General features: G+C 36.0%; 1 protein-coding gene across 1 annotated transcript in view; it reads right to left on the reverse strand.

Annotated features, from left to right (window-relative positions):
- LOC140172734 (piezo-type mechanosensitive ion channel component 2-like) overlaps positions 1-12,612 on the reverse strand; it is a 143,321-nt gene that overhangs the window by 80,914 nt on the left and 49,795 nt on the right. The window contains exon 4 of the mRNA XM_072195866.1: positions 3,601-3,643. Within this exon, the coding sequence (XP_072051967.1) occupies positions 3,601-3,643 (43 nt within the window). The remainder of the gene's footprint in view (positions 1-3,600; positions 3,644-12,612) is intronic.

Genomic DNA, 12,612 nt, shown 5'->3' on the forward strand with positions numbered 1-12,612 from the left:
TTATGATGGATATAAGTATTATGATGAGTAAATCACTCATGATCCCATCCTGCGTAAATCACTAATACTTTCATCCCTCAATAAAATTGCATTTAACTTAGGTAAATGTATGGTAAAAGCTTGCATGATGAGCAGAATTATATGCAAGTAGTATTGTGAAAGTATCATTTTATGCCGAGATGTAATATTAGTCACTAAAATGTCATCTGAGCCAAGGATAATAAGCTTTATGCTTCTGATATTTAGTTACCTACCCTACTCGGCAATATTAGCAATGATATAAAGCTAATTTGTATTCTCTCAAATTGATGCCCCCTATAATAAATAGGGCCAGGCCCCCACCCCATCTTTTGTCAAAAAAGGGTGATCAAAATTCAGAACTTACCATAGCAAGCATGGTAAGTAAGCATGTCATGATCGTGAAATTGCATGGACAAATCCCCGGACAAATCCTATTTTAACATTCCATCCAATTCACCACCACATTATAGCAGAATGATCATTTATCTAATTAAATAAATTGCATTCTTTTTTTCTTTTTTTGAACAAGTAATTGGGAAAGTTAGATTCAAATGTTATCATAGTTCTTTTTGTAAAATTCCAAGAAAAATTAAGTGACATTTCACCACTACACTAGTGGTTTCATCAGACTGGCAACCCATCATATCTGATTGTTTCCTTCCCTAGCCTCTATCAAACATACCATCAATAATTTTGGGAGGACTCAAAAATTATTGAAAGAGATTCCAACAGGACCACTGGGTGGCTGGAAAAGGGCATCTTGATATACTGAAAAAGGAAAAGGAATATATACTCTGAATAAGGATGAGGGGGCCTATTCACCAAATACTATTCATAACCTCTTTAATATACGCAGCAAGTGTGATCCAATCACAGATAATAACTTTTAAATACGCGGACGCAAATGCAGGTCATTGAAAAAGTATAATAACCGCGTCTCGTGACGTAGCTAAAAGTACGCTCTACAATGACCGTGTTACGTGACGCGTTACGCGTTCAAACAATTTACGCGGACGCTGGCCGCCGTATTTGGACATCGCATGATTGCGCGCTAGTTTGATTGGTCGCTAGTGGTATTTCCTTAATGGGCTATTCGATTTTTTACAGGGAAAACGACAGATAAAGTTAAAATTGTGTTCTGTTTTCAAATTAAAAGAAGAAAATGTGACGTAAATTGAATTTAAAAAAGGTGAAAAGTAGCGGTTATGAATGAGGTTAATGACTTTGCATCAGTTTTTTTTTGGTATTGTGAAATATCTAAACATTGTACTCTGGACCTCGGAATATCCCTCGGTTCCAAAGCACAATGTTTAGATATTTCACAATACCCTCAAAACAACTGATGCGCAGTCATTAACCTCTAATCCTTGACTGACTCATCACACCCTCTGTAAAGGTTTCTGTTGCCTACAAAAGGAAACGATAAACAGTCAGATGTGATGGGCTGATGAAACCACTTGTGTAGTACAAATTGTTTAATATTTCTTATGAGTGGGTAACATAATTACATCTCTGTAGTGCAGGCTTGCTGTCTTAAAGGAGTATATTGTAATTCTAATATACTCTTTTCAATTCAGTAGATATCCAAACAAAAAAGCTTATTCCCAATATTTCAGTTCATTCGGATATTTGTGTTTACGATTTATGCATGATTATGTGTATAACATAGGCACCATAATGCATTGTAATTTCATTGCTGTTAACAGAACATTAATACAAATTTAATGATATTTTTACCAAACAAGTGAATCTGCAAGAAAATGTTTGCACACAAACATGTTGTAAGCCAGTGGTTTCTGATTGTATATAATCTCAACCTTTTTTAGGAAAAGCGGTGGGATCAGACTGTGGATCACAGAATGCCCCTTTAATGTGACATAGAACATGGAGTTGGAGCAGCTGAATCGTCATTTAATCAAATAATTCATAAGTCATTAACACCTTCACCTTTAAATAAAATTATATAACGTAAATTGTGGTTAAAAGCCCGTCTTGACAAGCTAAATTGGGTGATTGAAACCTCCACGCTTCCGTGCACCCACAGGGAATTTACACGGGATGATTATATTTGCAATTTAATATGCTGGAGTGTCGTCAATGTTAAGCTTCTCACATTGCTTTAAGTGCTAATAGCCACATTCAGATGGCGGTGAAATTTTAAGGGTTTAAACCGCCAAATGCAGAAATGAAATTCTATGTCACAGAGTTATGTCCACATGATGGATTGGCCATCAGAAACCCCTCAGCCACCCCCATCATGTGCTTAAAGATTCTCACATTGATCTTAGTGGCAATTAGCCATAGATGTCCGTGAACCTTTAAGAGTTTAAACCCCCAAATGAAAAACATAGACCCATAGTGGTCAGCGGCAACTTGGAAAGTGTGCTGAGGCTTGTGGATCAACATCTAGGCGTTGCACCTGTGTGTAGTGCACTATTAAGCATTGCGCTTTTGTTTAAGTTTCCTCTATAAGTGAGCTTGGTAGTTCAATGAAACCCCGTAAATTTCTCAGGGATTTCAGATGGGTCATACCTGAGTTCCCTTGGAGTATCAAACCTCTAAGCGTCCACACAGGCAAAGCCCCTGACTGAGCCTTCAAGGGTTCTGATCCTCCCAAGTTACCTCCGAATGTTTGCCTGCCGTGTGTATACGGTTATTAACAGATCTGGCTTTCCAATACCATAATGTACTCCTAGCATATATGAGACCCCTGTATGTATCGATCATCTAACAGTCCTCCGAGGAGAAACTAGATACTATGCCAGTAATATTTGATGAGGAAAGCGGAAAACATCCAGGAGAGATGGCGTCTTAATTTCAGAATACCGTATTCCACATAATTAGTTTTCTTTATTTTGCCAAGTTTTTCATTTCAAAAATACCTTAAGACTTATCCTTCACTTTTAGGCAATTTTTAAACAATCGTAATATTTTTTACACTTACGCTGGGATCACTGAATGGACCTTTCACATTATAATAGTACTGTAACAATCAGGACAAATTGGCGCCCAACGTGGGGCTCAATTTTCCTGATTGTTACAATACAATTGCAACAATCTGATCGGCTGCCAAAAAACACTTGTCAGTCGTCTTATAGGGTAAATAAAGGAACTAAATTTAATGCCCACGTGACCAGATGGGTGCTGACATTACAGCTTCTAGACAGGATGTCTGGAAATGTGACCTTTGGCACAGCGGGTGGTCTTCCTGTGTATTTCAATTGGAAACGCAGGATGCATGTCCACATTTTCTAGCAAATTTGTCATTTTTTTGCAACTTTGTAGTATTATTGTAAGAGTTTCCGTCGATAACTTTTTTTCGTCGCTAAAAACTTTCAAAATTTAGTTCTTGAAAACATACTAATAAAGCAGAATCCCCCAATGTGTAATTAAATTGCCTTACACATTTTCAGCAATTTTGATTATTTTTGTCTGAAAAATTCCTCTCTTAGCATTGTAGCACATCTACTGATCACTTGGTGGTCTTGGTATGGCGGCGCCCATGGGTCATGTGGGCATTAAATTTAGCGCCTTTTATTAAATAGCCTATGGTGACTGCTTCTGTGAAACAGGTCTTACCTTTGAAAACCAAGCTGCCTCCAAAGATTTTCTGTTCCATTACCTGTACAGAGTAAACACAAAGCAATAAGAAATGGGTGAAAAACTCTAATTCACATCACTATTATTGAGTGTTAATGGAAAATTGTAATAACTGACTTCCGTTCAATAATGTTCACAATGGTCTCAAATGGCCTTGTTGTAATTTGTTGTGCTCTAACTCAATTGCTACAACTTCACTCAAAAATGGATTTAATGAGCTTTTAAGACTATTACAGCATTATTTATTGAACTCTGTTCAATTACTGTATTCTCTGCATGTAACCATGGTTGTTTGATGTGATTATTTATTTGTTTTTCAAACAAAACATCATGTACAACCCAAGGCTGAAACGCTAAAAGCAGTAACATACTAATGTATATACAGATGCTTTTGAGTCATTTTCAACTTTAATTTCCCCGTATTTAGAAAATTATTCAGTTTCACAGCATTTATGAAGGCTTTTTCAGATAAAAAATGTGACCCGATCCCCTGGTTCATTTAGGTAAAAAGTGGCTCCTGGTGGAAACATCCTTAATAATGATTATTACTGATCCTCAAAAATGTCCGCTTTGACAGTATTCAAAGTACGTCAACTTGAACCACAAAAGGTGACACTTTTGCCAACAGATCAGATTTTACCTATGGGATTCTTTATTACCGGTAGGTTAAGAAAAGGTGCTCTTTAGATGAGATAGAAAAGTGAATAACATAGAGTGGAAGTCAAAACTTGACCTATGACCTTTTTGCTTATAACAAGAAAATGATAGGATAGGACCTGCCTAGACTGCAGCCCTCATTCATCAACTTTCTGAATTAATGATTGAGACATTTATGTGTTAAAAAAAGTGTCGGATTTTGCAACCAGTTCTGGATAATTTGCATCGCGACTGCCCAGTTGTGTCCAAATTGACCTTTTTAGCTCCAGACTACTGATGTTCCTTGGTCAAATCACATGATGATGATATTAGCTTCCATCAAAGTAATATGACGTGTACATGAATATAATATCATGGTTAGCCGATATATGCTTAGCCAAGCACATCTTGGTAAAATTGCCATAAGGGTGATATTGAATTAAGAAAACAATACAGTTTGGGGTCATCTGGCACAACATAAAACACATGTATACAGCGTAAACAAATCATGCATCTTGCCTCCAGGAAGTAACAAGATCACAACACAGTTTAAATGGTAATTCCTGACAACTGGAAACCATGTGATCATCTCAGCCTCGAGAGTGGTAGTGACATCACTGCATCTTCTAGCTTACAAAGCTGTGACGTGAAATGCGCATCATTGGGCTATTCCATTTGAAATCCACACTACCCCTGTGGAAGACTTTGGAAATATCTTCCACAGGGGGAATATGTTTTTCAAATGTAATTGGTCAGGGTAAATCATTTTGAAACCCATACTCCCCCTGTACTATGGCTTTATCTATAGCTTCCATAACTGGAGTGAGTATTTCAAATGGAAGTTACCCAACTCTCTATTCTATTTGAAACGTATACTCCCTCTGTGGGAGACTTTGGCAAAATCTTCCACAGGTGTAGTGTGGATTTTAAATGGAATAGCCCAATAAATTCTAGCAATTCAATCCATTATGTAAAAGTAGTTTATTATTACACGCAAATCCTAAATCCATAGTATTGCAACCAAGAAGCCCACAAAATTACATCAAAGTAAAAACTAATGCAGCAAGAATATTATTAGCAGAAATACAGACAATGTTTTGTTGAAAATTAAGAGCAACCCAAAAATATTGCCTGCAATGCTTAAATGCTATGGCATGGAAATTATTGCATTTTAGTCAGTGTTCTTTGGAAAAAGATGGGTGCATTTAAAATAAATAATAAGTGACGTTTAATAAAAGGGGCATTTGATAGAGTAAATTGCAATTTCTTATTCTTTGTTCGCTCACATTTTTCACTCAAAATATATCTACCCCCCCAAAAAGCTGATTTTACATGCATACAGCAATTTTCGTTAAACTCAATCTATTCATCAAGAAATGGCCAAAGTTTTTTGTTGCCTAAAAGAGTATGTTGGCTCTCAGAGCATGTACAATTATAATTCATTTCTACCTACTGATATTACAACTTGATACTAATATCCCCACTGGCACTACCGGCCAAATTATCTACCACATATATACAGCACAGTAAAAATGCTCTCCTAGTGCTCTCCTGTAGCACTCAAGGAGAGTGATTAAAAGCTCCGCTGCAAATTTCAAACAGCAAAGCCTGCATCCATGTAGGATTTATTGGTTGGTCATTGTTTAACAAATGACTATAAAAATTATCAAAATATGAATATTATTCCAATTTGTAACATTTTTTCGTCTTTGCTCGCTCGCATTTTTCACTCAAAATAAAATCTGTTTCCCCAAAAAACAGCTGATTTGATTTTCCATGCATACAACAATTTCTGTCAAAACTCAATTTACATTTGATCAAGAAATGGCCAATTTGACATACAGGCAGCATATCAAAACAAATGAAAATTCTAAAAAAATAGAAAATCTGGTCAGTCGGGTCCGTAGAACAGATTTTTTTTTGTTGCCTAAAGGATATGTTAGCTCTCAGAGCACGTACAATTATCATTCATTTCTACCTTACTGATAGGACAACTTGATACTATCATCCCCATTGGCATTACCGGCCAAATTATCTGCCTCTGCAAACTATTTTGAATTCTTTGATTGGATACAAATGGCATGTTCAGATGAGAATCATAACTTGAGTTTCACTTAACATGACCCGTAATAAATACCACTAATATACTCACTAACTGGAGTGACTGATTATGTGACTTACCACAACCTTTATCTAAATCAGCAACATGTAAATTTACCATGACCCTATTTTGCACCTGGGGATAACTTCTAAAAGTTGTATCACTGTAGATTTGTTTGTTTGTTTGTTTGTTTGTGTACCCAGTTTGGTCAGTGAAGGACACATGCTAATTCGTGGGAAATCCATGGACCGTTCCAAGCTCATTTAAAAAAGAAAGCACTGTTTTTGGTTGGTTTCCGACATCATTTGTAATAGAATCACACTTTTTCTTGCTTTTGAATGGCATTCCATCTTGCTTTCTATTGCAATGTTTAAGTACATCATCAAATACCTGATTTCCAACATGTTTTGAAGATGAATTCAAGTAAGCAAATTGGCTGGGCTGCAAATATCTTGTACAAGATGCATGAGCAGCTTTCTCAACCTGATCAGTCGAGTTAGCAATTTATCACTGACTTTTTAAGAAGTAAATTAGTTGAGTTAAAGCCATAATGTGTGATTTGCTCCACAACGATGCCCTCAATTTTTCTTGAATTCCTACTTTTGCATGATTGTAATGCCCAGTGGTGTACTAAAATACCATGTGAAAGACTAAGCATTAAGTGCTTTAATTACAGTAAAAGTGAGTTTTTATATTAAATCCGGAGATCTCCGGTTTTATTCAGAGTTCACCGATCGAGTGCTTGCTAACACGTCTTGTGAATTTCAGCTCATGTGTAATTGTATCATTGAATCATTGATGTACAAATTGCATGCATATCACTATTCGTCATATATCTTATATTATACCTCCCAGCTGTGTGATGCTGCACACAATAATACATGTAACACATTGAAGGCACTGTAATGAAATAGCAATTTTCTTTGTTTTACCTCATTTGTTTGACTCAAAATTAAAAGGGGACAATGTGATCAGTGAAAAGTAGGAATCACACATTATTGCTTTAAGGTTGTGATGAGGGGACACTAACTCCACCTTTACCATGACCTTATCATGACTGGGTACTATCACTCTAACTTATTACAACCGTAACTCAAGTTAAATACCTCACTAACTCGCCTTTTACCATGACCTTATCATGACTGGGTACTATCTCTCTAACTTATTACAACCGTAACTCAAGTTAAATACCTCACTAACTCGCCTTTTACCATGACCTTATCATGACTGGGTACTATCTCTACCTTATCACAATCTTTACTCAAGTTAAATACCTCACTAACTCAACCTTTACCATGACCTTATCATGACTGGGTACTATCTCTACCTTATCGCAACCTTTACTCGAGTTAAATATCTCCCATCTGAACATGGCTATTGAGGGCTATATTGAAGGCTATCAGCTATAAAATAAAGGAATTGTGCTTGGGGATTGAAATTTTCAGTTATGTTTTGTGCGTGTTCCATAGTCAATCACCAAGTGTTATCAAATATTGCTGGTGACACTATTCAAACTTGCAAGCATTCTTTAATTTCAAATGCTGAAATATGAGGAGATATTAGATTTGCAGACATCACTTTTATTTTCTAGATGAACCATCTAGAAAATAAAACTGATGTCTTCAAAGTAGTAGATGGATGTGCATAAACATTAACACACATAGAAGTATATAATCATCTTACTTTTATACATAATTTCTGTTGTGCAATGATGTAATAAATAAATAAATAAATAAATAAATAAATAAATAAATAAATAAATAAATAAATAAATAAATAAATAAATAAATAAATAAATAAATAAATAAAAGAATCAATCAATCTATCAATAAATCAATACCAATGAATGAATGATGTTGAGAACATACATGTAGGTTTAAATATTTAATTATCTTGCTATTGTTGCCAGGTGTCTACCAATTAAAACCTGTATTGGTCATCGCTTCCTCTTTCCTAGTGCTTCCTGGAGACACATGTGTGCCAATCCCTTTATAATGAGACATTGGTTAAGTAAGCTGAGGCAAGGCCACTATAATTTGATATTCAGAGTCAGTGTGTTTTACCATTGTAATAACCACAGCAGCAATTTTGTTGTAGTGTTTTCTGCTGCTGTGAAAAATGACAAGAGGAAAAGCGAAACTAGTCACGATGGCGGCGGCGAAGAAGATTCCATCGAGCAACCAGTCTGAACTGTTGCCCACCCCTGATTCCCCCGAGTAAAAACCCCAAATTACACAAAGTTTTCACTTTTTGCAGCAATTTTGGCAAACTGGTTGACTTTTGCCCACCTGAAATTCACTTTGGCCCCCTCCATGCCCCCTTCCACCAAGTGGTGGGACTGCGAGAAGCAAGTGCTTTGACCACTACATGCACCAACCCAATATACATATACAAAACAAAATTTTCATGACTAAATGTCCTTTTCATTCATCAATAACAGAATCTCCAGTACAATTTATTAAGTTCTTTTTGCCGATGGGCCTCTTAGCATGCTTCGAAAACCTGAACAATTGTAATAAAAAAGCTACCTGCAAAAAAATCATGATTTAACGAGACATTCAGAGAATTTTCTACTATTTTACCACTCCACATAACTACTCCACAATGGATCATTTAGCATGATTAAGTCGTTTTGACTATAATAATGTATGATTAAGTCAATTTGACCATAACAATTCATACTTTATTCATAAGTACCTCCTTCTCTAAATGCCAAAGGCATATGGTCTGCTCATGTGTGCAAAGTAAACATGAATTGCAAAATTGCCTGCATCAATCAAATCTAACTCACATAGACATTTCTGATATTAATATTTTGTAATCGGCAAAATGTTATTTCCCACCTATCACTGCTAGCATGAGGAACTACACCAGCGCACTTTTATGCATGCAGAGGTGTGTACAAATTGTGAACACACTTTGAAATTAGATTTAGTGAAATACTGTCCCTGTCATATATTTGTTTTCTCAAATGTTTGAAAAATACACCAGTTTTCAGATTCAAGGAGGATGGTATGATTTCATCACATTATTTTTCCACCTTGGTTTTTAAACCAACTTATATTGCTTTCTTCAGTAGATAGTGGCTTTACATTGCTTGGATTCCCACTCCCCAATGAAGTGACTTAAACATGTTAAAGCCATGTTGTAAATATTTGTAACATTTCCATACAAAATAGATTAGTATTTCTTTTGCATAAAATGTAAACTTTTACTGTCAGATATGTCCCCTTTTAACTGAGGTACAGCAAAGCAAATTGGAATTTACTACCAGTGCCGATGTCGTCAATGTCGTAAATATCACTCCGTCGGTCGTGCTACAGCACGATCCTTTGATGTGTGCGTCCAGCATGCCATGTATGTATTGTGTTATGAACATTGTGTATGTGTTATATTATTTCCATCGTAATAAGTAAACAATGGTTCCTTGGATTTTGACAAAACTACAGCACCTGAAGGTCTTGATTTTTGCAGACTAGGCCTATGTTATTGTTAGGTTAATAAAGTATATTACAATTGTGAAAAAAACAGAATTTTGAAAAATATTGAAGGCCTCCTCAGCAAATGTTGCAAATTATATGGCTTTACTATTTCAATGAGAAACATGAGTTTCCACTGATTCCTAATTTTGTTTAACAGGACAATGTTATTTCCACTGAACAGCTGCAGAACAGAAACTATAGAGCAAACAACATATTTATGCAAAGAAATTGGAAGGTGTGCAGAAATTGTGAGAACATTGCCTATCAAAATCTTTGCATTTGATTTTATACATAAACAAAACTGAATTTTTGATTTTTAAAATGTTTGAAAAAAATACCCCAGTTCTGAGATTAATACTATTTAAACTGGGTTTTTTTGCACTTATCACTGCAGTGATGAGAAAATATAAGCAATCAAAAAAATCATAAATTAAAAAGACAATCAGATAATTTCCTGTAATAAAAACACCACTTGACTACTGCACATAACTACTCCACAATCGATCATTTAGCATGATTAAATCAATTTGACCATAACAATGTATGATTAAGTTGGTATGGATACAAATTGGCAGCGCCTCAAATGGGAATAATTAATTCAAGGGTTCAGAACCAGAAAGCCATAACTCACTATGAGCGTGTTTATAGTGGGAGCAGATGTGCGGTACATTGCGGTACAATTTCTACCCGGTTAGAGATTATCCGGATACTTGCCCACTATAAACACTACCAGTATATGTATGTACGGTACATCGATATCCTTCTAAACCGAAGGATATTGTGGCGAGATATTCCCACTATAAACACACCAGTATAAATTGTGTGCGGTATTACCGGAAGTAGGAGCTTCTTCATGATGCGTGCAGGATATTCGGAACGATTCTCACCCCCAAGAGTTATCAAAACAGAGGCTACATGTTAACCGCCATGATCATATTGTTGAATGGGCTGTTTATAGCTCATACACAATATTTACACATTCCCGTGTGACCTCGGGGTCATTGCAAATGTACGATAATGTTAGTTGGTATATAATTTGTGCGGTAACTGTGTCCCACTATAAACAGCAAGAGTATCGGTACATATACAAGGGTTATCGTGTACGGTATACTCAAAATGCGGTATATTCACTATAAACACGCTCTATGACCAGCTCTAACAAAATGAGCATAAAGTTGGCTCCTTGCTTTGGTCTTCAAAAATCAATATTTCCTCCACAATGTCTTTTGTTTTCCATTAAATTTTGTCATGATAATGGACTGTATCTTCTATAGTGCCCTGGCGACTTTATGCTCATTTTGTGGGAGCAGGTGATTGTGAGTTAAGACTTTCTGGCTCTCAACCCTCGAATTGTTGATTGTTGACCCAATATTGTTTTGCCCAGAGTGCTCATGAACCTAAAAAGATGGGATATAGTAAAAAATCTACAAAAAAACACAATTAATTTAAACATAGATAGCGATATGTTGTTTTTTGACTCCGTAAAACAGCGCCGGTGCAAAGAGATACATGTCAAGATCTTTTTTTTGTGGCATCATCATTTCAGCACTCCCCCTCCCCCAAATGTGACACTCAGGGGTCGCTCCGCCACTGTTAAGTTGATTTGGCCATGACAATTCACACTTTATTCATAAGTACCTCCTTCTTTAAATGCCAAAGGCATATGGTCTGCTGATGTGTGCAAAGTAAACATAATTTGAAAAATTGCCTGCATCAATCAAATTTTTAAAACTCGCATAGACATTTCTGCTGTTAATATTTGTTAACAGGAAAATGTTATTTCCCATACCACGGCTGGTGTGAGAAACTACATGGGCTCACTTTATATCAAAATAGTGAATATTCTCAGTCATATATATAGTTTTTAAAGTTATTGAATTTAATTTTTGCAACTTGCTATGTAAGGGCTCATATTGAAATACCCTACCACGTTTTGACACAGAAAGAAGGCAGGATTCCCCTCGCTAAGCGCGCGCCTCAGGAAAGCTCGGTCATAAAAACGGATGGATTATATGCATCAGTGATACACCCTGCCCAGGATTTTAACAAAAGAAGGCTAGCACAGGAAAGCTGCAGGATGGCGCACACCTTCCTGTGTAAGGGAATTTCAATATGAGCCCTAAATGATGTTGCACATGATGCCATCAGACTTCTTCAAGCATCTGACCCAAATATGTGTATAGAATGTGAGTGCACTTTGAAATTTGATTTTGTAAAATTCTTGCCGAACTTTTATTTTCTAAAATGTTTGAAAAATATACCAGTTCTTGGATTAATCTGTCAATTGGAAAATATTATTTCCCAATCACTGCACAGGGGAAATTATGAACATCCATGCAAAGAAAATGGGAACATGTTCAGCAAGTGTATGGCCAAATCCATGCCTGAAAATATGTGGAATTGCTATAGAGAGAAATGTTAACATTTAGAGGGAAAATTTGCTCCCACAAAATTACAGAAAAAACATATAAGAAATGGTATAGAAAATATCGCTGCATGATAAATTTGACTTTCTTCCTAGGAAGTAAATGTTTTTTCTAGGCCTGGTCACATCCTGTGCATCACCACACAAAACAACACAATTGATTTTTGTATCAGTTCCAGCCAAATTTCTTTTCTCAAAGAACCAACCTTTTTCAAATCTCATAAATATTCAGATGTCAAGCAGTTGAAACCTGGTGCAGCTTGAATCAAAAAGGGCATTATTTTTATTTTACCGTATTTGACCTGTCCTGGGGTTCTGTTTAAGCATAAATAATCTTTTCTGGATAA

The sequence above is a fragment of the Amphiura filiformis genome, chromosome 16 (assembly GCF_039555335.1).
Source record: "Amphiura filiformis chromosome 16, Afil_fr2py, whole genome shotgun sequence".
In the NCBI taxonomy this organism is placed as follows: Eukaryota; Metazoa; Echinodermata; class Ophiuroidea; order Amphilepidida; family Amphiuridae; genus Amphiura; species Amphiura filiformis.